Here is a 24169-nt window from a genome sequence, read left to right on the forward strand (position 1 = left end):
TTTAATTTCTGATTTTTATCATAATGTATGTACATGAATAATCAGATTATTAACCATAATAATTCATTATTATTTATCACAAGTATCTATAAATTATTTTTGAAATTTTATTGAACATAAATATGTAAAATTCAGTGAAGTTCCACAGAAGGAACTTTGTAGTTTGTTTCAAACAGTTCTTCTGAAGAACAGAATTTCCATGTAATTTGAAAGTGAATCTTTTAGACTTTTTAATAATTTTATTACAAAAATGGATTATAAATTTTTAACCAACAAAATAAAAAAAATAGGTTGACGTAGAATTTTAGATATGATCCATTAGATCCATATGTATTTTATTTGTGTAATCCCCACTATTAGTTTTGTATATAGCTCAAGTCATTAATTCCTTTACTATCCAATTATTGATATTTTTATAGACAACTATAAAAATTTTTATAGACAACTATAAGTATGATTTACTCCTAAAAAAGCAGTAAATCATACTTGCAAATCCATAACATAAATTTATATTTCATATTAGATATTAGTATATAAATAATGATAATTTAAGACAAACAATTAGTCACCATCATGTTCTTACGTTTTACAGTTTTTCTAATGCTATTTATTTCAATAATATTATTAATTGACTACTCTTTAGCTGAAAATGACTATGATTGCATTCCATTAGGATTCAGTGTGAGTAATAATGACTAAATTTAAATACATTTGTACAGAATTTTGTAATATTTGTGAAAATCATAAAGGTCAATATTTTAATCTATATTGTCATTTCTAAAATACGGATTTTTAATTAACCCTATTTCTCTTTGTTTATTTATTGGATTAGTATAACATATAATAAATAAATATATAAATATTTTAATCTTTTTGGAACATAATTATAGATTACAAAAATTATGTTTAGGAACTGCTAGGGTCCACATCTATAAATAAAAGAAAGGAATTTTCATAATGTTTGTCTTGATGGGTAAAGGGAAACTATGGTAAAATGTTTAATACAGCAGCAGCATCAAAAAACTGACCGATTAAAGTCCCTGTTAAATGAAAATAAAAAAAATCTTGTAAAGAGTTAAATAATTTTCCTGACTTCTCCAGGAATTTACCAATATTAACAGGCCACTTGCTTTATTAACATCATAGATTCGCTTCAGCTAATTTAAATTATTTTTTTTTTTACCTATTCTTCATAATAAAATCTTTTTTAATAATACATAATAGGTATATGGCTATCCCAGATACTGGTTAGTTAATGTTGAAGAAATATTCATCCAGAAAAGGTGATTAGATGAAAAAGGTTTGGAAATCCTTATCAAATGGAACACAATTTTTAAATAAAGAACACTTGAAAGCTCTCCTTAGAATCATTAAGTCAACATTTGCCAATCACCTCAAAGATACAAATCTCACATCCATCAAACTAACAACAATCTTTTACAGAAAGATGACAAAATCATCAGCATTTTACGAATAGTCACACATTCAACCCTCAAGGAAGTAAATCCATTACGGGTATTTGGTTTCTTTCCAGATTCTGTTTTGAAGCTTAATTTTCATTGAAAGCAAAAAAAAATAAGAATAAAATTACTTATTTTTATTTTTATATACTTTAATCAAGGTCAAGACATGATTCCCCCCTTGTAACAGGAGGTATTAGGAATATAAAACTCATTTAGGTAAGGTTACTACATCTCTGAAGTACCTTAATTCTATGCAAGGCCCACAGAGGAGTAACTTACCTCTTGGCTTTAAAAGTTATACCTCTTGGCTTAAACAATTTGAAACACTGACAGTTTCAAACATTATGGGACACAATGTAAATATTAATTTATGTGATTGGGGCACCTGCAGTCAACCATTTGATAATTTAAAAGTTTCACGGTTCCCCATTATTAGTTCTAAATCAACGTTGTAACTAAATGTACTAGATTAAGGCAATGATATATATATATAGGTTTTAATTAACATTTAAATTATAATTTTACAATTTACAATTTAAATTAACATTTTTATAGTCCATATTTCCTCTGCAGATAAATTCTGGCTAGTTACAAAATATAAACTTATTCAGCCACTCCACAAGTACAGAAATAAAGAACACTCTTACTTTACTTTTCTCTTCTATCAAAGCACTTTTGGGCTAAGCCCATCTTCGGTAATGTGTTTACCGAAAAATTATTATTATATTTGTTTCTATTTTCAAATTTATATTTTTGATAAGTTAAAATTTTTAGAACAAATATTTGTTCTAAAGTCAACTCACGCTCTAGTTATCATGTTTCATTAAAACCATAATCTTAAAGGAGTGTTATTAATGTAGGCATTTATCAGAAGCACAGTAATACAAACTGTTTGTAAAACATATTAATAATAATGGCAGTAATTAAAAAATTAAGTCTTTCTGATCAAAATGAAATACTGAAAACTCCTTATGGAAGTATAGTTTCTTTTGTAACTACTAAAACAAAAAATTGTTAAAAATGAGTTATTATAAGTATAACAAAATTTTATCAATTTGGTAGCAGTACGGGTTACAATGAAGCATCCTATTCTCCCCTCAATTCGATTTCCCTTCTGTATAGTACAGGTCCTAGGTAGTTAGTAAAAAAAGGTAAAATTTACTGTCATTTTGGTGTGATATCAGTCACTTAGGATCCGTAGAGTTGGATTCTAAATAAAATAGACTTTTGTATAGCTCATAATACTGCTAAGTAACAAATAGTTCTATCAATAACCAACAGATAACATTAAAAGAAGTAAAATCTTACAAGACATAGGAGACCTGTAACATACCAGTGAAAATGTGAATACCAGACAATAAGCACTTGTAATGCATGAAAAAAATACTGCAGCCAATGTGTTATGAGGAACAAAAGAATGAAATCTAAGTTACAGTATTCAGCAAATGAGTATGTTACCATTTTTTAAATGTTATTTTAGGTAAAAATAACTAAACATCCTGTGCCTTGTTATTAAAATTTCATTGGTACTAATCAATGGTCAATTAATTCTGATGTGTCAATTCTGCTCTTTCAGTTTCTCTGCACACTTTTTTCTAATGAAGATTGATTCTGCACACTTTTTTCTAATGAAGATTGATTCAAAGTAAATGACCAACTGATGTTTCTGTTCAATCTGTATTCTTTTACATAATGCTATATTGGTTCAATAAATTTAATAAAAATTAAATCATGTAAATTAGTTTTTTCAAATCACTACCTTAACTATTTGTAGCTATAAAAAAAAAAGAAATATTGGAAAGAAACATTAAAAGGAATGATATGGATTTTATATTATGTATCTGGTAGAATTTTCAAGAAATTAATTCCTACAGTTTGAAGATATAATTAAGGCTGTTTTATATAGTACATGTTACAAAAATATTCTCACAAGAAATTACTTTCAGTAAATTTTATGCGTATTTATATGACTATAATGATTTTACTTTTCTGAAAATGTTCAAGAACTAACTTTCTTAAACATTCCTTTGCGTGTAGATAACTCATCATGTTAAAGAGATGATTAAGACTTTCCAAAACAACTACTATTAAATAATTTCCTCTTTGGGAGATTATTTTTTTTTAAATTAGTAACTTTTAACTGCCAGGAAATCATTATTACTTTAGTTTACTTGTGTATAAAATAGAAAGAAGACTATAGAACCAGTCTGCTTTGTAATTTCACTTCCATTTATATAAATTTCTGGGATTAGACTGTTTTCCTCTACAGATTGTAGATTCTACATTTCCCTCTATTTCCAAATTAACTAAACTTGGATGTCTTAATAAATGGCCCACCAATCTAGTTTGCATCTTTGTACGATTCTGTTCTTCTTTCCTTTCCTATTTGTTAAGGCCTTTTCATTTAGAATTTTATCAACCCACTTAATTTTCAGCATGATAATGTAAAATTACTTTCAAAAACTTCTATTCTTTTTCTTACCATTTTTCCTGCTGTTCACATTTCATTACCATAAAGCACTACACTTCACACAACTATTTTCAAAAATCTTTTTAATTTCTAGATCTATATTTCATATCGCCAGACTTTTTTTTCATAAAAACTCTTACTGTTTGTCCCAGTTTACTTTTTATACCTCCATTACTTTGTCCACATTGTGTAATTTTTTTTTTGGCACCTGTCTTTGTAGGACCACATAGAATAATTAATTTCTGGACTAGTTTTTTAGCTTTCCAATACTCCATTCTTTCACTGTGCTGCTTCCTCCTTTCTTCTGACCACTTTAGGTTAGTGCACTCTTTCTTCTCCTTCTGGATCCCTTTGAATTCTAAGATTTTTTCCTAACCACCCTTTTGTGTTTAAAATCATCACATTTATGTTTGCTATCCTTAGGTATCAAGCTCTTTAACTTGCTTGAGACAATTAACGTTACCTTGCCGCCATTACACATGTCAAAAATTCTCTTTGTAAGCCTGTTTGAATCCATTCTTGTCAGATGTCTGTAGAAAGCCAGTCTTTGCTTATGTATTGCCTCCATGATTTTATCTAACTCCCAGTAAATATATATATATATATAGATATATATAAGTATTATTATAGTATAAGTTAAATTATTATATAAAAAAATTATTTTATATGTATATATATATAAAATAATTTTTTTTTATTAAGAAAGAACATTAATGAATTGCAATCAAAATATTTAACGAGCAGTGTTTATATTATATTTTGCTAGATTATATGATATATCAGCAGTAAAATTTAATTTCTGAGAAAAAAAAATTGACTGCCAAGGAGACAAGATTGTTAAAATAAATTACAATATTATTACATCGCCTTTTGTAATCATTGCATCAATCTTAACCATCATGTAATGAGTGTACAAACACTTCATTAACTGAATCAAAAAATATATATGGAGCCATAAACAATTTCATTAATTACAGTGCCTAATTATGTTACATAAACTTATATATATATATATATATATATATTAATCTTGTAACATTAAATTTGATTATTTTATCTAAAATTACTTTCTTGAAATCTTTTTTTTCAGTGTACAGAGATCGAAGATTGCTGTGAAGGAAGCTGTTATTCTGGAACATGCAAGGAAACAGATTGGTTTGATTTAGATTAATCACATCGCATAATCACCAATTTTTCAGAAAATACTGTCCAAAATGGATCTGCCATGTAATATGAATCTTGAAATTAAAAATAATTAAAATTATGTTAACTTAAATTTTATTCCTAACAATTGTTTTCATATAGTTTTATTTTTTATTATTTTTTCAGAATAACAATCTACTAGGAAAAAAAAATCATCATAGTTTTCACATCACAAATTAATTTGCAATGAACAAAAATGGTAAAAAAAACTTCATTTATTAAAATATATGGAGAAGTACAAAAACTATTGATTTCAAAATTAACTTCTGAAGTTACTTGTGCTTTTAATACTATGCAATTTTCATTAAAATTTAATTGGAAGCAGAGCCTTTAATTAAAATCTCTTAATAGTTATAATTTCTTTATAGTAACTGGACAAATATGATAAATAATACCAAATGCAAAAGCTTTGGAACCTTTTATTTCAATCCACAAGTCACAGTGGATTCATCTCTGGTCACTTGTAAATTTGTAAAGATGTTTAGTAATGAAATTAAAAAATTTTTTTTTTAGGAAATTCTTTCCAAACAAATTGTACTTCTTGAGATCACTTCTTTCTCTTTCTCTCTGGCTTATAACAGGTTAAATCTCTAGTAGATTATTATATGTTTCCTTAATCCTGATTTTTAATGAAATATTTACTTTTTTACCCCATCCATTACATGTAGTATACTATTTGTTATATTATTATACAGCCTCTATATGTATAACTTTCTAATTGATATCATCTAAGTTTTTTACATCTTCTGCCTTTAATTTAACTCTACGTGTGTACGCATAATCACCAATTTTTCATTAGTGTGAACTTAACTTAATCTAATCTGTCTGAAGATTCAAATAAGGCTGTTTTACTCTTAAAATTTTGTGAGAAAAAAATACATTTTAAAAAATATTATTGAAAATTTTGTTGTTACAGATAAATAAAATTTGTTATGTTAAATTCTTTTATATATACTAATTATTTGGATACTATGAAAGAAGATTAGTTGGTTAATGGGTGTTTAAATATAATCCTACTGAAAGGAGATTTGACCGTTGAGTAGACAAAGGAAAAAACAAGAAAAACATTCACAAATCCTATTTCTTGATGACAGCAATAACCTTGAATCAATATGTTTTCAGTAAACAGCTAGGCTGATGATTTTATTTTTTATTTGGAAATTAAGCTGTAACTACTATGAACTGATTTATTTACCTACATCATCAGCTCTCAAAGTTAGAAAGCGTTCCATGCCCTTCTACTCTAATGTTATGTAACTTCACATCAGAAGGATCCACTATTTTTTGAACATTATTGTACCTTTCTTTTTCAATCTGCCTGTTTTCTTTTTTTCTTCTTACAATTTCAGATTCTTTCAGGATAATTTCACTCCTTTTTAACAAAAGCACCATTACATTGGTTTCTTATGTTAATACATTGCAGATATTAACACTAAAGCTATTTTATAAAGTGTATAAACATTTTTTTTTAAAGGAGCAGGTAATAATCTTTATAATGAATCTAATAATTAAATATGTTAAAAAAGTGAATGAATATATTAAAAAAAAGTACTGAACGTGTGAACTTATTCTCCTTTTGATTGTAGTGTGATAAAACAATTCAACAAAGTTCGACTGGAAATTGTACACATATAACATCATTGTCAGCCTGATCTTGCATCTTCCATCTTATTTGTGCACTTAACTGTAAATAAAATAATTTTAAATGTAGAAAGTTTTATAAGAATTTAACTGCATTTAACTAAGGCTCCTAAATACGTTTAATCGAATAATAACTTTTTAAGCTGCTAATTAAAATATTTCTTTTGAATTAATATTTAATGTTTTATTTTGATTACTTGTTATATCTTAATTTTACAGTATATTTGGTATGTTTATACTTTTTACAGTAACAAGAATTTAGGAAAATTCCCTTCTTAATTCTATTTCACCATCTTAGAGGTGGTTTAAAGGGAAATTCTGAAATATGTCTTCAAAAATGTTTAAGTCAGTAACAGAGCCAAATTTCTAGCTTTTTATCAAAAGGTTTCAGAATGTATGTAAGGATTAGGTATAAGTAATAACTGTCTTTTCATGATAGCATATTGTCACAACAATGACAATCTTCTCCATTACTGCAGGTTGGTCTTTGATACATCATATTCATATGGAATTTTGCAAAACAATATTTCATATCATCCTAAAAAATGAATCCTTAGTTTTTACTAAAGACACATGTGTATCACATATAAAAACATGTGCTGCAGTTAAAGATGAACATAATCCTTTATCCTCTACCATAGTTTTATATAGCACTGACATAGGTAATATCATTTTCTGGTCGTAAGATAAGGGTGGAATAAGGACATCAGTTAACCAGTTATTGTACAACTGTTGATCGGTAGAATGTTGGAACATGATAAACATACAATATACATTGATACATGGTAAAATGATTGGTGGAATATTAATTGGTAGACACTGTTAAGACTTCACAAATATAGGTTAATGATTATTAAAATTTGTATATTCTAGTAAATATTGTTTTAATAAATATTATTTCTCCCTTTGCCTCTTCTATTACGTTACTGGCTGTGAAAATGATGTATTATCCATCAAATCACATGTGTGAAGTGAACACAAACATCCTGGTTGCTAGGTGGTAAAGGTACCTGATACATGTGTTGTTGACACAACCCCAAAGAAAAAGGTCACAGGGCTTAAGGTCGGGAAAACGTAGAGACCAATGTGTTTGCATTGGACAGTAGTGAATGTTTGTTCACATTGTCATGGTCAGCACACCCAAGCTATCTCTTTCTTAATTGTCTATTCAGTTCACATCTGACATTTAAGTAGAAACAGAGTGGTGCCATATCACATTGAAAAATTAAAGCTTGGATATCCACTTGTGGATTTTTGTGAACTTTGTATAAAACTCTCTCTCCTAAACTTCACAGTTGCCTCACTTAGTGGTGGATGACTGGTTGACTTTCACTTGCAGATGCATCCACTTGCTTTAAAGTCAGATTACTACTTATTGATACTGAGCCCATGGTGTGCATCTTCACCAAACTTCCTTCTAAAATTACATTGCACAGTGATAGCAGACTGGCAGACGTATAAATCCAACACAAAAAAGGCTTCCTGTTTTCATTGGCAGCCATTTTCTCTCCTACCACTCTAGTGAGAAAATCAATAACTACACAACTGCTTTACCAACTACTGAAAATTTTTGAGTTTTCCTTTCGTATATCAGTATACCAAAGAAAATTTATCATATAAGTGCCAGAAATACTGCACTATCAATTTAACACCTCACACTGAAAATATTCATAAGGTTAGTTTACAAACCTACAGAATATGTGGTGGTAGATATAGTCTAGACAAAGCTGATTCAGTTTCAGGAAAAGCATGGTAAAAGGAAGGTCCTCGGTTCTTACAATAATTTAAGACTGGAGATTAAAAAAAAAAATCTTCCTATTTGGCACCTGTAGAGAAGGCATCTCTGGTAATGTAGAACGTAATAAAAATTTAAGGAAGAACTGGACTTATATATATAAGGGAAAAAAAAATATTCAATTTTTACAAGAATCAGGTAGCAGCAATAAGATTAAAAGAGTGAAAAAAAACAAAGAAAAACAAGTTGTAATCCAAAATGAAGTGAATCAAGGATTTGTAACTAAATCTCATTTCCAACTTCAACACAAAAGAAAGATTTCTGGAGTTGAAAGGCAAATTTGAGAGTTGGGTAACTAAACAATGAGAAAAGAAGGTGTTTATTAGTTAAAACTCATTAAAGATGGCATTTTCACAAAAACCAAAGAAGAGTTAAAAGATTTTTAAAACATATGGATTTATTTTATCTGTATTTTATTGTAGAAATTTATAAACTCTAGCTGACTCAATAATTTTTATGAAGTTGTTCACCCACAAGGAAATTTAAACATTTGAGATTTACATGCAGTATAGGACTGTTCACACTGAACTAAGTTATACTTCACTGGCTACTCAGATGTTTTCTACTGCTTTGGACAAAGTTGGTATTTGTTTAATGTAAGTAGTAACAGCACAATTCATCTTGTATTACCATTTTAACTAACATTTATATTTTTAAATCAATATCTTAAAACCCATCTATTTTGTAGAAAATATTATTATGCAGTATTAAATAATTAAGTAAAAATACTATAATTGTATGGTTAACTTTTGTTTTATAATCATCAAATATGTACTTTTTTCCAGTAACATGTTAAACAATAAGACTGTAACAAACTAATAACATTTTCATAAATTTTAAATAAATATTTGTGAATTAGTTTCTGAAAAAATCTGATGTGGACAACACATGACTACTTTGTACACCTATTAAATTACATTTATACATTGTTTTTAAAATAAAAAGTACATAAAATTTTATTTCATTAAAAACTACTACTGATAGTTTTTCATATTTTTTTTTTTAATATTGAATTATTATTCATTGTAAAAATATTTTTACAATGAGAGGTTAATAATTATCAATAAATCAATATATTTAAATTAGAAAAAAAAAGAAGCTGAAATTTGATTCAAACTGATGTGTCTTCCCCTAATATCCAAATATTTCATTAATTAAAATTTTATTTGGCTGTAACACTGGAACCAATCAAAATACTTATTTTGATTGGCACTTATGATATGTTGTTGAAAAGCTCTCAATGAGGGCTTGCTTATTACTGTAAATAAAAAGAATCTTTTTTGGACACTTTTGGTTCAGTAGGATTGCAATCAAAGTTGGACAACACATTGTGATTGCAATCACAAGTTGCACAACTAGATGTTACAGCAGTCCTAAATTCAAAATTTCAACATTCTACAGCTAATCTGTTTTGAGTTATGTGAGATGCATACTTACACATACATACATTTGTATGTACAGACGTCACGGCGGAACTAATCAAAATGGATAATTCGGTTGAAATCTGGAAACCCAAATTGTTTCCAAACAATACTTCCTTTACTTCATACAAGGAAGTAATAATAATTGGAGTAAAATTACTGTCTTTTTACTTCCTTGTACAAAGTAAAGGAAATATTGTAATAACAAAAAAATTTGTTTTTCAAATTTCAACGGAAATATCCATTTTGACCATCTTGAATCCATTTTGACTAGTTTTAGCGTGACCTCTGTACATACATATGTATCATAACTCAATTGTGTACCTCTAATTGTAACATCTAATTGTGGACCTCCCCTTTTGACTGCAATCGACTGAACCAAAAGTGTCCAAAGGATCCCAAAATCCAAAAACATTTTGATTATGAACTTTTTATTAACGGCAGTAATAAGCCCTCATTGAGAGCTTTTCAACTATATAATCATAAGTGGTACTTGTTTTCACTGGTTCCAAAGTTATAGCCAAATAAAATTTTAATTAATGAAATGTATGAATCAAGGGGAAAGCACATCGGTTCGAATCAGACTTCATCACCTTATTTTTGTTAATTTCTTTTTTAAATTTATTTTTAAACTTTTTTTTTTTTTAATTTAAAAAATTGATTTATTAATAACTAGAAGACCCGGCAATGCTTTGCTATTACTAGATTTGAGTATGTATATAGATAAAATGAACACAATTGAAAGTTTGATAAAACATTAACAAAATAAACATTATGGAACTTCACAAAATTTAACCATTCCCTTTTTTCCTTTTACCCTTTTCCGTTTTCCTTTTATCATATGCCCTTTTCCTTTTCCCATTTTCATTTTATCATATGCTCTTTTCCTTTTCCCCATTTTCCTTTCCTTCTGTCATTTCTCTTTTCATATTCCCTTTCCTCTTTCTCCCTTTCCATTTCCTTTTCCCTGTTTTTCTTTTTTCCATTTTCTCCTTCTTCCCTTTTACCTTTATCAATTTTTCCTTTTCCCCCACGCATAAATCAGTCCACTAGTAATGGACACACATATCGGAGACATTGAAATGGAATCGTAAAATATTTAGTATAGCATGTGTTGTTTTTATGTCCAACAGATAGCACTGTTTTTTTTAAAAAAAAACATGTTTTTACGTGTCACAGGTGTGACATCTTGGGTATATAAATAGTAGTTATATAAAAACACGCAAGTATTCGAATGCAGTGTTGTATCAAAATTTCAAAGCAATCGGTGAAGAACTTCTGGAGATTTAGAGTTTTGAACAAACAAACATTTACATTTTTCTTTATATAGATTATTAACCCGTGATTGTAAAAATAAATAATTATTCAATAATAACAATAAAAAAAAGGTATGAAAGAAACCAGAAGTTATTAGTGAAATAAAATTTTATGTACTTTTAAAACTGTGTGTATGTCATTTAATAGGCATTACATATGTGTACTTTTAAATTTGTTTCATTTTAAATTAAATAAGTTTAAATGAAGTGCAGCAAAAAATGTGTTTATGTAATTTAATATGCGTACAAAGAAGTCATGTGGTATCCATATCAGATTTTTTTTAGTTGGAAAAATTTCACATAATTCATATGTAACATTATTAAATAATAAATATGTACTGTTCATTAACTGATTAAAAATAAATATGAAATATGATAATAATGTTTGTTCAAAGTAAAGCTTAAAACTTAATAATAATTATTTTATTATATGTTTTATTTATATAAATGTAAAAAGAACTACAAATATACAAACGTTAAATATATTAACAAATTTTCTTACAGAGCCTGAAAAAAAATCTTAGAATTGTTTAAAACAGTTACATATGTTATATTTTTATTCATGGGTGCTGTAAAAAAGATCATGTGATTACAGTTTCCTTCTATATCAGAAATTCTAGTTATTTAAAAAAGGATTCTTTTATTAACTTAATTCTTAATTCACTCTTAAAAACTAACATAGCACTTGTAATTTTATTTTAAATTACTACAATTTTATGATTGAAATACTGGTAATTCTTACTTGAAAAAATTTTTATAAAAGGAAAATTCTTGATTCAAGCATTCCAAGATTAATTTCAGAAGATAGCTAAAAAGGAATATTTTTATAGCTTTCTTACTGTCTACATGTCCATTAACTTGATTTACATTGTAAAATAAAAAAATAGTCTTTTCTTTGGTTTTGCTTTAAAACTTTGAAGATGAAGTTTAAAAATGAAATAAAATTAAATTATGGAAGTTGACAAATAACTTATTGAAGAATAAAATAAAACAACCCTTTATTTTTAACACTTATTATGAATTTTCAAGCTTCAAATTTGTTGATAAATACGTAACATATCTAGTATAACAAGGGATTGAAAAATAATTTAATTTAAATGTTAGGATTATGATTACAAAATTTAAGTACATGAATAATACAACTGTATCTTTCAGATCTTTATCTTATTTGTAACTTAATTTGTACAAAAAAATAACTAGTGATAAATACTTTTTAACAATAGTTTTGAAGGTGATCATATGGGAAAACAAAGTTAAAGTATATTTGTTTAATAGAACCTTATCTTAATTGATGTAATTAATGACAAAATACAAAGAAAAAGATGTTATTTTGGGTCTGTTGTTTGTGATACATACTGGATAACTGTGTTTTACATGCTCAAAATATGTTTTAACAAATTTCATTTTGCAGACAGCACGTACACTCCCTCCATATTTATTGGTAAAATATAAATGCAATTTATTTACCTATCTATTTTCTTTTTGACTTTACACAATTTTAATATATAGATTTTCATGTTAATTAAGATTTTAAACTGTTTGTTGTTAGTAAGCATCCCTTTAAAATTCTTTTGTTATTAGCTTTGCAGTTCAGTCTTTACATTATGCAGTATATGGGTACTTAAATCTGTTTGTTTCTTTTTTTATTATAAATTGAAATACTGTGTTATTTGTATACTATACTTTACAGTTTTTTGTTAAAATTTTATTTAACAATTTTGTAATCTGAGACAGTTTGGTATTCTTAAGCAATGATAAAAAGTTACAAATTATAAATTTATGGAACAGAAAACTATGACTCATTGTTTTTACTTGTATTTAAGAAGACTAGTTTTTTGGGATTTGAATAAGATTACTACATTGTGGTATGATTACTACATTCTTTACAAACAGATGGTTCCAAATATCTGAAATGTTTCAGGTAGTAGAATTCTGGAGACTGAAATGTTTGAAGTAAGATAAAATGCTCTTGGTCAAAGCTACACTCAATTAACTGGCTCCTATAGATTATTAAAATTAAAAATGATAGGCGTTGTTTACTTGAAAGAATACTGTTGATATTTTTAGTGGCCAAACCACACAAAAAATCATTTTGAAAAGACAAGGCTTCTGTTCTTTCATGAACTATATATGTGTGCCCTTTCCTCTAGTGAATCACAACATTGTCTCATGAGGAAAGTTAGACAAGAGTGGAATAGAAGAACGTTTTTTTATATAATGGCAGTTTATTCTTAGCCTTTTATCCAATCCCTGTTGATACAATTAAGGGGTAGGGCTTCTATAGGGGTTTGTATCTACAAAAATTTATATCTGTTTTTGTATCGCTAGTAGTGTAATATCAGAACAACATGAAGGGTTGAATAAGCAGGGATCATATAAAAGGTGAACGACCATCTGTGCTCAGATCGGCATATATTTTTTCATACAAAGTAGATTCAATCTTTTTTTCTAAATTTATTTGCAGTATATACATAGAAATTACTTTAGACCAAAAAGTTTCTATGTCAGATATATAACTTCATTATACCAGCATGAATGTTGGGAAACAAATACCTGTATACTTACCTTAACTTACCTTGTTTTCCTTAGCTTTTGTAAGTATAAACAAACAACATTATTTATTAGTGTAATAAAGGAACGTATATGAGTAAATTTCATCATTTTCTGATGAATGGTTCAACAGGAATTATAGTTAAAATAAAATAAAAAAAACATTGTTTAAAAAAAAAATAATTAGAATTTTAGCAAACTTTAAAAAATTATTTAAAATATATAGTATGTTACAATTTTACTGGATAAAATGATGTGACAGTCCTATATTCTATGAAATAATTTGCATTTTAAACTCATACAATTTAAAAAAGGTAATGTTAGTTAATTATGTTAATTACAATAATGTTAGTTAATATGGTAACACAGGCCTCTTTTTCAACCCATATGTGAAATTATTGTTTTTTTTTTTTGAGAAATAATTCTCACTATTTAAAAATATATTATAATTACTTTTATAAATTGAAGTAAGAACTTTGAATTCTTACATTAGAAGGAGACTTAAATAAATTAGGAAAAGAGTGTAATAGATAGATTTAATAATGATTACAAATAATTAATTTGGAAATACAAAAAGTTGTTTACAAAAGTTTTTTTAATGTAAAATGAAATGGTCATGTCGGTATAGAAGAAAATACCATATACTTAAAATAAATGATGGTAGTGAAGAATAGCAATAATAATAAATAAACAATATTTGTGCAACATTATAAAACAATCATTAAACTTCCAATCTGGATTGCCCATTATGACCTCATATTACTTATACTAATATAATACTTCTATTGGAAAAATATAGACATTGCATGAAACGTAGACCAATTACATATTATTTTCCTTAAACAAAATTTATTAATCTCTTAAAGAAATATCTCTTGCACGCTATCAATACCTATCTTACAATAAATTTTTAACTTACCTTAGTAGCTGTTTACTTAAACAGCTACTTCATTTCTTTGACAACAATAATTTCTATTTTTTTAGCAAAGTACAAAAATACCCATTTTATAATTTTGATAAGTTACTCGTATTTAGAATTTATTAGTTATTAATTATTCTTCACATAATTATCATTCAACATCAACCTTCTGTGGTGGTGTGATAGCATATCTGCCTTTCATCTAAAGGGTTCTGGGTTCAGGTTGTCATTTTTTGGTAGCTACAAAATTCATCTTTTATAAGTAATTGTAGTTGAGTAACAAAATAAATAGATTTTTTTAATTGTTTTAATTTTTTTTATATAGCAATACCTGCTAATAATAACTGTTTGATTATTGACATGACAGTTCAATTTTAGATTTTAAATAATTTTTTGAATGAGTATTTTCTTTTTTAAAATATTCTTCAGTTAACATTTAGCATAATTATTTTTTTTCTTTTCAATACAAAATAATGTTAGTTAATTACTTACTTTTGGCAAAGAAGATCTAATATGTAAGTCTGTAGAGTACGTTTGATTTGCATTTGCTGGTACAGGGCATGTAATTCCATTTTCTAAACAAGCATCTGGGTTATCTATGTATAAAGGAAGTTCCATTCCACCAAGAATACCAACTGCTTTTACTGTTAATGCATAAACCTGTTCAACTTAAAATTCAAAAATTCTTATCTGAATTAAACGTAAGAAAATTATTATTTGCATTTAAAATTTTTATTAACAAGTAAGAAAATTTCCAATTTTCTTTCAAGGAAATCAAGTAAGTTTTTGATTATTAAAAGAGATTGATTTAAATCACATAATAATATTATTTATTTCAAATAGAAAACAAAATAAACTGAAACAAAATTCTTTGTGAATGAAAAAATACAAGCAGCAAAAACTAAGCGAATTTTAAAGGAGAACAATGGAAATAACAATTTCAAATTGTTAAAAAAAATCCACCGTCATGAGTTTAAGTTTATTTACCATAATTTATATTAACCAATACAAACTGTTTAGTAATGGACAAACAAACTGTTTAGTAATGGACCATCCATAAATTATGTACAGATAAAATTAAGATTTTTAAATTGTCATGCTATTAGATATTTTAAACACCATTGTCTCATAATTCTTATGAATATTTCATTTATGAATATGCTCAAAAGTAAGGAGCATAGATTTTTATTTTTTTAAATTTTGAATTATAAACGTTTTTAAATATATTTTCTTTTTAAATATAATAAACTAGGATCCTGTTGTGGATTTGCCTGCACTATATGGTTTTTCCTGTCACAGTTAGGATGTTTAGCTCTCTTTTTTTTTATGTATAGCTAGTCAGTAATTACTGTACAGTTTTTAGAATTTTCCAGTAAACTTTTTCATTGTATTTATCCATTCTAAGATGAAAAAGAAAGGTCAATTTACATCAGTAGTTTTTTAAAAATTTCTTGTGGTTTATATCTTTGGTTTGGTTTTCTTTAAAAAAATTATATTATATGATTTAAATTTGGTGATTTTGTCTCCAAATTGTATTTTTTTCTCTTTTTTGGATCTGACTTGCACATTCATTTGCATATTAAAGTAACTTCATGCTTTGAGGTCATAATCTCATCATTATGATAAATTATTTTTAAACATGTTAAATTTGCTTAATTATAAAAAAACAACCTATATTAAAATAAATAATACTAGATTAATTTTGAATGTATGTATATTTTGATCACAGCTGTCCTTTTTTTAGAGTATTACAATTACTCTTCATGAAATCATTGTATTGTAAAAGGTTGAATGATTGTTATAATAATCATCAAGATTTTATCAACTCAATCTTTAACAACATAATGACATGACACTTACTGAACAAAAGCATAAATATGTATACAAAATCAGTTTTATTTATTTATTATATTATTATTTTTTATTATACTGTTTAAGAGATTAAACTAAAGATTATTAGCTTTTTCTTCGAGTTCTGGGTTTGAATCTTAATCAAGCATGGAATTTTTCAGACTATAAAATTTTCTTTTCCATATTCCTTCGCACAAACTTCGAGATTATTCAGTAAAACAGGTTATGCATCAACCAAAAACAAATAAAAAATAAAGGTATTGTAAAAATTTTGTTAAAATTGCTTCTGCTATTTTTCATTAAATGAAACAAATAAGACAAGAATTTTAAAATTGATATTATGAAAAATAATTTAAAAAAATAAAATGTACAGATATATTTTCTATTAAGTTAGTCAATTGTATACCTGGTGTAAACTCAACAGTGAATGTTCCATTACTACCTCTTTCTATATGACAAGCTTCTTCACTGATATTTCTACAACCAGTGTAATTAATATAATTTAGTTCACCATTTGAACCTGTAAATTTTTAAAGAAAGACATTTTTCAGATACAGTTTCCATGTACAAACGATGTTTTAAATTAAAAAAAAAAAAAAAAATCGTTTTATAAACTTATCAAACTTTTTTAATTGTTGAGTATCATAAAATTCTGGATGTCTACAAATTATCTGTATGATTTTCTTCAAGCATAAAATGTATTAAGAGCAATAGATTAAAATTTACCAAAGTTTTGGAAGAACTCATAAAATGGCTATGTTTTAGTAAAGAAAAATGATTAAAACAAATAATTTTTTAAACAAACCAAATCAAATTCATAATTTTTTCAAAAGTTTCATCATGATGTTTTCAGTCACTGTTGTGATCTTCTATGACTGATGCTGCTGTTCTCATATCTGTTATTATTTTTAATATTTTTGAGTTAAGGAGGAATATATCTACAATGTTGCATATATTTAGAAGTATTGTTTGAATTGTATCTTGTCATTTAGTACTTATCACAGTTATTTAGTATAATCACAGTATTAGATCAGCAACCCATACATTCAACTATGAGTAGAGTTAACAAATAAATAAAATGTGTGATGGAAGGTGCATTAGGTGATGACGAGTCTGGTTACAAGAAGAAGATGGAGACACTGGAAGCCATTCTGGCCCAAAGACTTGTCTTAGAAAATGAGCTTAATTAGAATAACTCACCTAAATTGCAATTGAAGATCTGGAGAAGCAGTTTTATTACATATGATAGAATAAAATGTTTAAAATTTTGAAGAAATACGGACTGAAGTGTAGTAAAAGAAAACATATACAATCTGTAATAAGATTAAGTTACAAGATAAGAATAGAAAAAGAAAGAAAGACAAGCTATGATTTTGATAGTTGGGAGACAAAGGGTAAAGTTTCTTCTCACTATTTTATAATCTGTGTGTAAAGAATCAATACATGAATTGAAGAACAGATTTGAGAGTAGTGTAACTATTCAAAAACAGATAAAAATGTTGAGATTCACTGACATTGTCATTTTAGCAAAAACCAAAAATCAATTAGAAAAAAATTTATTGAAATGTGACAGAAAGCAAGGAAATGAGGGATTAATAAATACAAGTATTAAGATAAAGTAAAAAACATTATGTGAAATGTAGAATTTTATAGTAGCAAAATTTATACAATAATAAAAGCAGAAAGAAAAACAATACAGTCTCTTGAAATTGATTTAAGTAGCATATTGAAAATTAGAAGGGCTGATAAATTATGAAGGCACAAGACACCAAGATTTAGTAGATTTGTTTATATAATGGTGTGTGGAAGTTACAGACTCTAAAGAAAGTTGTAAATTGGGATATATAACACAAATATGGTTATTTTCCAGACATCTTCAGACAACTTACATCACAAAATAAAAAGACATAACCCATTAAATAATAAAATAAAACAATACCTGAACTTTGTAATGAATAAGTAATTAAAACCAAAAGTACAAATAGATAACACCATTCTAATCAAGTTAGACAATAGTAACACAATATCATTAACAAGATTTTAGATTACCCTTTAACAGAAATTACGCAAGAACCAGCCAACAAATTCCAAATCACAATTATGACAAATGACATTAATATTAACAATGATTATGTAACTGAATCCTTTTTTAATTCTTTGCACGAAGTAAGGGAAGTATTGTGGTCGCAGAAAATTTAGGTTTTCAGATTTCAATGGAATTACCCATTTTGACCATCCCTGAATCCATTTTGATTAAAATTGGCGTGACGTATGTATATGAATCTCCATAACTCAAAAATGATTAGTCGTAGGATGTTGAAATTTTGGATTTGTAATGGTTGTAACATCTAGTTGTGCACCTTCCCTTTTGATTGCAATCAATTGAACCAAAAGTGTCTAAATAGCACAAAATTAAAAACAAATTGGATTTTGGTCTTTTCTTAATCGCAGTAATAAGCCCTCATTGAGAGCTTTTCAATGATATTTCATAAGTGGTACTTATTTTCATTGGTTCCAGAGTTATAGCCAAATAAAATTTTAATTAATGAAATATTTGGATCTTACAAGGGGAAGGCAGATCGGTTCGAATCAGACTTCATCTTTTTTCTAAATTTTTTTTTTAATTTAAATATATTGATTTATTAATAATTACGAGGCTCGGCTGATAAATTTTGCACACTAGCGTGCTACACGCAGACAAAAGGTATTATCGAGTTGGGCGTGGCAGCACATGATAGCTAAAATATCCCTCTAGAAACCTGCGATAATGCGTTGAAATCCGTTTACCGGTTTGTTTTCAGTAGTAATTAAAGTGGAGTCGAATACGGTCAATATGTCAACAAGGTACAAACAGCGCGCAGTGATCGAAATTTTAACAGCAGAAAGTGTGAATCTTAAAAATATTTTTCATCTTTTGAAAGTGGTTTACGGTAGTGAAACTGTTGACAGGAGTACTGTGAAAAGGTGAGGGTTGAGATTTCGCGAATATGAAGCTGGTAAAGCGATAATTAAGGATGCACCTCGCAGTGGACGACCAGTATCTGTGACTGACGAGAAACATCGAAAGGAGGTGGACCCTCCTCCTTTCTTTTGAAGTGGATTTGCTTCAAAGTGACCGGCGAATCACTCAGCAACGCATCGCTATTCAGTCAGGCATATCGAAAGAACGAGTATGCCATATTATCGAGCAACTGGGTTACCGTAAAATCTGTGCATGATGAGTACCGCGCAAATTGACGGACAACACAAGCAGCGTCGTGTCGAATGTTTCGAAGAACCTTTGCCGAAGGAAATGACTTCCTTCTCAATATTGTGACCGAGGATGAGACTTGGGTACATCATTACGACCCGGAAGAAAGAAGGTAAAGCATGGAATACAAACATTACGAAATGCCAAAGCCCAAAAAATTGAAAACTTAAGCCTCAGCGAAGAACCTCCTTTTGACGATGATTTGGGACGTCAAACACGTTATTTGACTGAGTATCTGGAACATGGGACATCTGTGAACTCCAAACGGTACACTGAGACACCTCAGACGACGAGTATGTCTCGTTCAAAAAACCACTAATGGTTTGCTTAGCATTTCTCCCGCCACAACCGCATTCGGTCGCCCTAAAGCATAAGACCGAATGTCTGTACCACAAATGGCTACTGAGCCTCGAAACAGTTTAGCGACCAGTGTCCTAAATAGCTCCTAGAGCTTACCTAACAAGCGCAGTGCCATACACCACCGGCTTAGTGTCCGAACCGCTCACTTGTCATATATTTACTAAAATGGTAGGCGCACCCCGTCAGCTACTAAAAATTTATATGACATCCATAAATTAAAATTTACTTTGTCTAGACAGCAATTAGCTGCCACGATTAGGTCGCTGAATGCCAGAAAGTACCTGCCCACCATATTAAAGCCCTTGGTGCCTTAATTGGCTGGTGGTCAGCCATATACCTCTAGGTTAGCTTCCGATAGCAGTGCGGTAGGAATCGTTCCCTTAAGTAAACTACTGATGTCAGTTGAACGTAGCAACCGCATCAAGGAACTCCCACACGGTCCGGCAATGCAGTTCTCGCCACCAGTTTTCCTTTTGACCTCTAAGTTCCAGGGTGGCCCGATCTCTGCCACCCCCCTTCCCGAGAACAGGGCAGTTAAACATCTGGTATTCATTTGACTAGACCTCCCTGTAGACGCACAGTTCATCAGCTGCCAGGCGGATCCGAAACAGATATTGGCCTCCACGTATAGAAATATTTGAACCAAATTTGAAGTTAATCTTGAGATATAAGACCATAGCAGTGCGACACACATAATTGTGTGCATTGTGATCACCTTTCCGTTCAGGTACTAGCCCGCCCCGAAACCGCATTCCAAATACCTTGGCCTCCCGGCCTCTTCTCAATATCCACACGGCTGTCCGAACTTTCACTACTAAATCGAGTTAGAGAGCCTCTCCCAATACGGTGGTAGCCTCGTAGGAGGTTGTTTTAAAAACACCAGTGCATACAATTAAGGCTCTGCGCTCGGCACTCCTTAAATTTTGAACAAGTGCTCTATTCATATCCAACCTATGCGCCCAAACGGGCGCCGCGTATGAGGTCATGTTTTCGAAGACATCTCGGTACACCATGTATATTTGACGGCCAGACAACCCACAGTCCTTCCGAGCACTAAGTTTGTACATCACTGAGACGGCGCGGCGTCCGCCAATACTTGCCTAATGGTTGCTAAACAGCAACTTCTCATCAAACAAAACACCTAGGTACTTTTGAACTCTCACTCGGCTGATTACACAGCCTTTATAGTTAGTTTGGGGGTTTCGACTGTACGATAATTTGTCTGCACCCTTGAGAAACATAAATTTCGTCTTGGACACAGAAATCTTTAAATTTAGAATGTCCATCCAGCCGTCCGCAGTTGATAAGGCCGCTTGCGCTCGATCTTCTAACTGCGGTCGTAAATTACCATGAACAATATTACCACATGACAAGGAAGCCATGTGGATGTCATATTGCTTTGGTAAGGAGAAGTTTTATCAATGGTATTATTTTTAGCAAAGCTAAAAAATATTCGCAAATTTAATTTTTATGAAATCCAGCCATCTTCCAGATACAGCTGCCCCTCAATACCCACTCATAAGTTTATAAAAAAATCTGATGTGGACACCACATGACTTCCTTGTACGCCTATTAAATTATATAAACACATTTTTAAAAGTATATAAAATGTTATTTCATTAACTTCTGATTTTTTTCATTTTTTTATTGCTATTGAATTATTATTTAATGTATATATTTTTTTTAAATCAGGGGTTAATAATTATTAATAAATCAATATATTTAGATTTAAAAAAAGAAAGTTAAAAAAAAGGCAAACAAAGAAGAATAAAAACATTAAGAAAAGATGATAAATATAACGAGGAAGAAAATGTTAAAACCAAAGAAATAATAAAAATATTAAGAGAAGATGATAAATATAAAGAGGACGAAAACGTTAATACTAAGGAAAGAATAAAAAAGATTAAGAATGGATGATGAATATAAAGAGAAAATTCGAAAACTAAAGAATGAGTACCAAATTAAGATCAAAAGAATTATATCAAACCAAAGAGCGAGTAAATGATCAGCAACAAAAACAAATTAACGAAATGATCAACTCCGACTTAGGGAAAATATTGTCCGCAATATAAGAGGAGTAATGAACTAAAAAATAAGAATTTTTTGTAATTTATTAAAGATCGGGCAAGTATGCCTCAGTGTATATGTTGTTCTATTTTTCAGTCACTCTGTACTTAACATTAATGTAGATACAATTAAACAGAAATGCCAGAATAATTAAATAAAATTGAACAGAAATTAAACTAGAAAAATAAAAAAATAATAGAATTCTAAAATATAATTTTCAATTAATTTTAAATAATTAGATGTTTCACCAAATCTATTACATGTACACATACGTAATGCCTATTAAATTAGATACACACATTTTTAAAAGTACATAAAATTTTATTTCACTAATAACTTCTGGTTTCTTTCATACTTTTTTTATTGTTATTATTATTAATTATATATTGTAAACGATTTTTTGCAATCACGGATTAATAATTATTAATAAATCAATATATTAAAATAAAAAAAAAGTTGATGTAGATTCGAACCGATGTGCCTTCCCCTGTAAGATCCAAATATTTCATTAATTAAAATTTTATTTGGCTATAACTCTGGAACTAATAAAAATACATACCACTTATGAAAAATCATTGAAAAGCTCTCAATGAGGGCTAATTACTGCAATTAAGAAAAAGTCCGAAATCCAATTTTTTTTGGATTTTGGGCTTTTTGAGACTTTTGGTTCAGTCGATTGCAGTAAAAAGGGGAGGTGCACAACTAGATGTTACAACAGTACTAAATCCAAAATTTGAACATCCCATGGCTAATCGTTTCTGAGTTATTTGAGAAACATACGCGTACGTAAGTACAGACGTCACACCGAAACTAGTCAAAATGGATATTTCAGTTGAAATCTAAAAACCGATATTTTTCGCGATCACAATACTTACTTTACTTCGTACAAGGAAGTAAAAATTATCAAAGAGAAAAATCATACAAAACAATTCACAAAAAATGCAAACTAATTGAACATTTTGAGGATTGAATAGATGAGGCATTAATATAAGTAAATACAAATAAAAAAAAACAAAAGTTGAAATGGCAACACATCTAATGAAAGAAAATATATATCAACAAACAATTGTACAAAATTTCTGACAATTTTTCAGTCAGGGTATTTATTAACTACTTCACTTTTTAGACTCACAGAAAATATATAAGCAAACTAATAAAATATACATACACACTGACAAACACAACAACCTAGAAGCATAAAAATTATACTATATCAATTTCACTAAATCAGACAGACTAGAAGCACACTTATACAAAATCATAAAGAACACATAAAGGTACTGCACACACATTAGAATCATCTCATGAAACTATTGATTTATATACAAAATCATTAACCATGACTGGAAAAGATTTTTAGATAGCATATTAAAAATGTGATCATGATACACTTGAAAAATTAATATGAACCATACAAACACAACATATTTCAAATATAATGTTCTACTATACACTAGATTTTTTAATGATTTCAAAATGAGCTCCATTAAAATACTACAGGTAACTGCAGTGATGAGGAATTACATAATTAGCAATGAAATATCCTCTGAAAGAATGATTATCATGTAATTTGAAAGTAAGTAATTAATATCTTCTTTTAAATCAAAAATTTTTATTTAGTACATCATGGGTTTGGTTAGAATTCATTTATATTTTCTATCACTGATCATTACTATACATTTAATAATGAATACTTTTTTGTTAAACTATTTTAAATAAACATAAAATAAATGTACAAATTCAAATACATACCACAATCTGTTATATTTGTTCCTAAGCATACAGCCAATAAGAAAATTATTGATAAAAACACTGAAATACACTCTTTTAAAATTATTCCCATTGTAAATGTTAAATAATACT

The 24169-nt window shown here is 28.4% G+C and overlaps 1 protein-coding gene and 1 long non-coding RNA gene across 3 annotated transcripts; one reads left to right on the forward strand and one right to left on the reverse strand.

Moving 5' to 3' along the window:
* Positions 1-560: 560 nt before the first annotated feature.
* On the forward strand, positions 561-5589 carry LOC142331248 (uncharacterized). Of its 2 annotated transcripts, XR_012757931.1 has the most exons (3): positions 561-681; positions 5024-5160; positions 5263-5589. It is a non-coding gene; the product is annotated as an uncharacterized LOC142331248 (long non-coding RNA). The 2 variants fall into 2 exon arrangements; XR_012757930.1 differs by lacking the exon at positions 5263-5589 and having other exon boundaries at positions 5024-5197.
* On the reverse strand, positions 5353-24169 carry LOC142331247 (ecdysteroid-regulated 16 kDa protein-like). The gene is made up of 4 exons (XM_075377007.1): positions 24059-24169; positions 17036-17149; positions 15271-15446; positions 5353-6820 (listed from the first exon to the last, which is right to left on the reverse strand). Exons 1-4 carry the CDS (start codon positions 24147-24149, stop codon positions 6737-6739), a joined length of 465 nt encoding a protein of 154 aa, XP_075233122.1. The 5' UTR covers positions 24150-24169; the 3' UTR covers positions 5353-6736.

Source organism: Lycorma delicatula, chromosome 10 (genome assembly GCF_047948215.1).
Source record: "Lycorma delicatula isolate Av1 chromosome 10, ASM4794821v1, whole genome shotgun sequence".
Classification (NCBI taxonomy): Eukaryota; Metazoa; Arthropoda; class Insecta; order Hemiptera; family Fulgoridae; genus Lycorma; species Lycorma delicatula.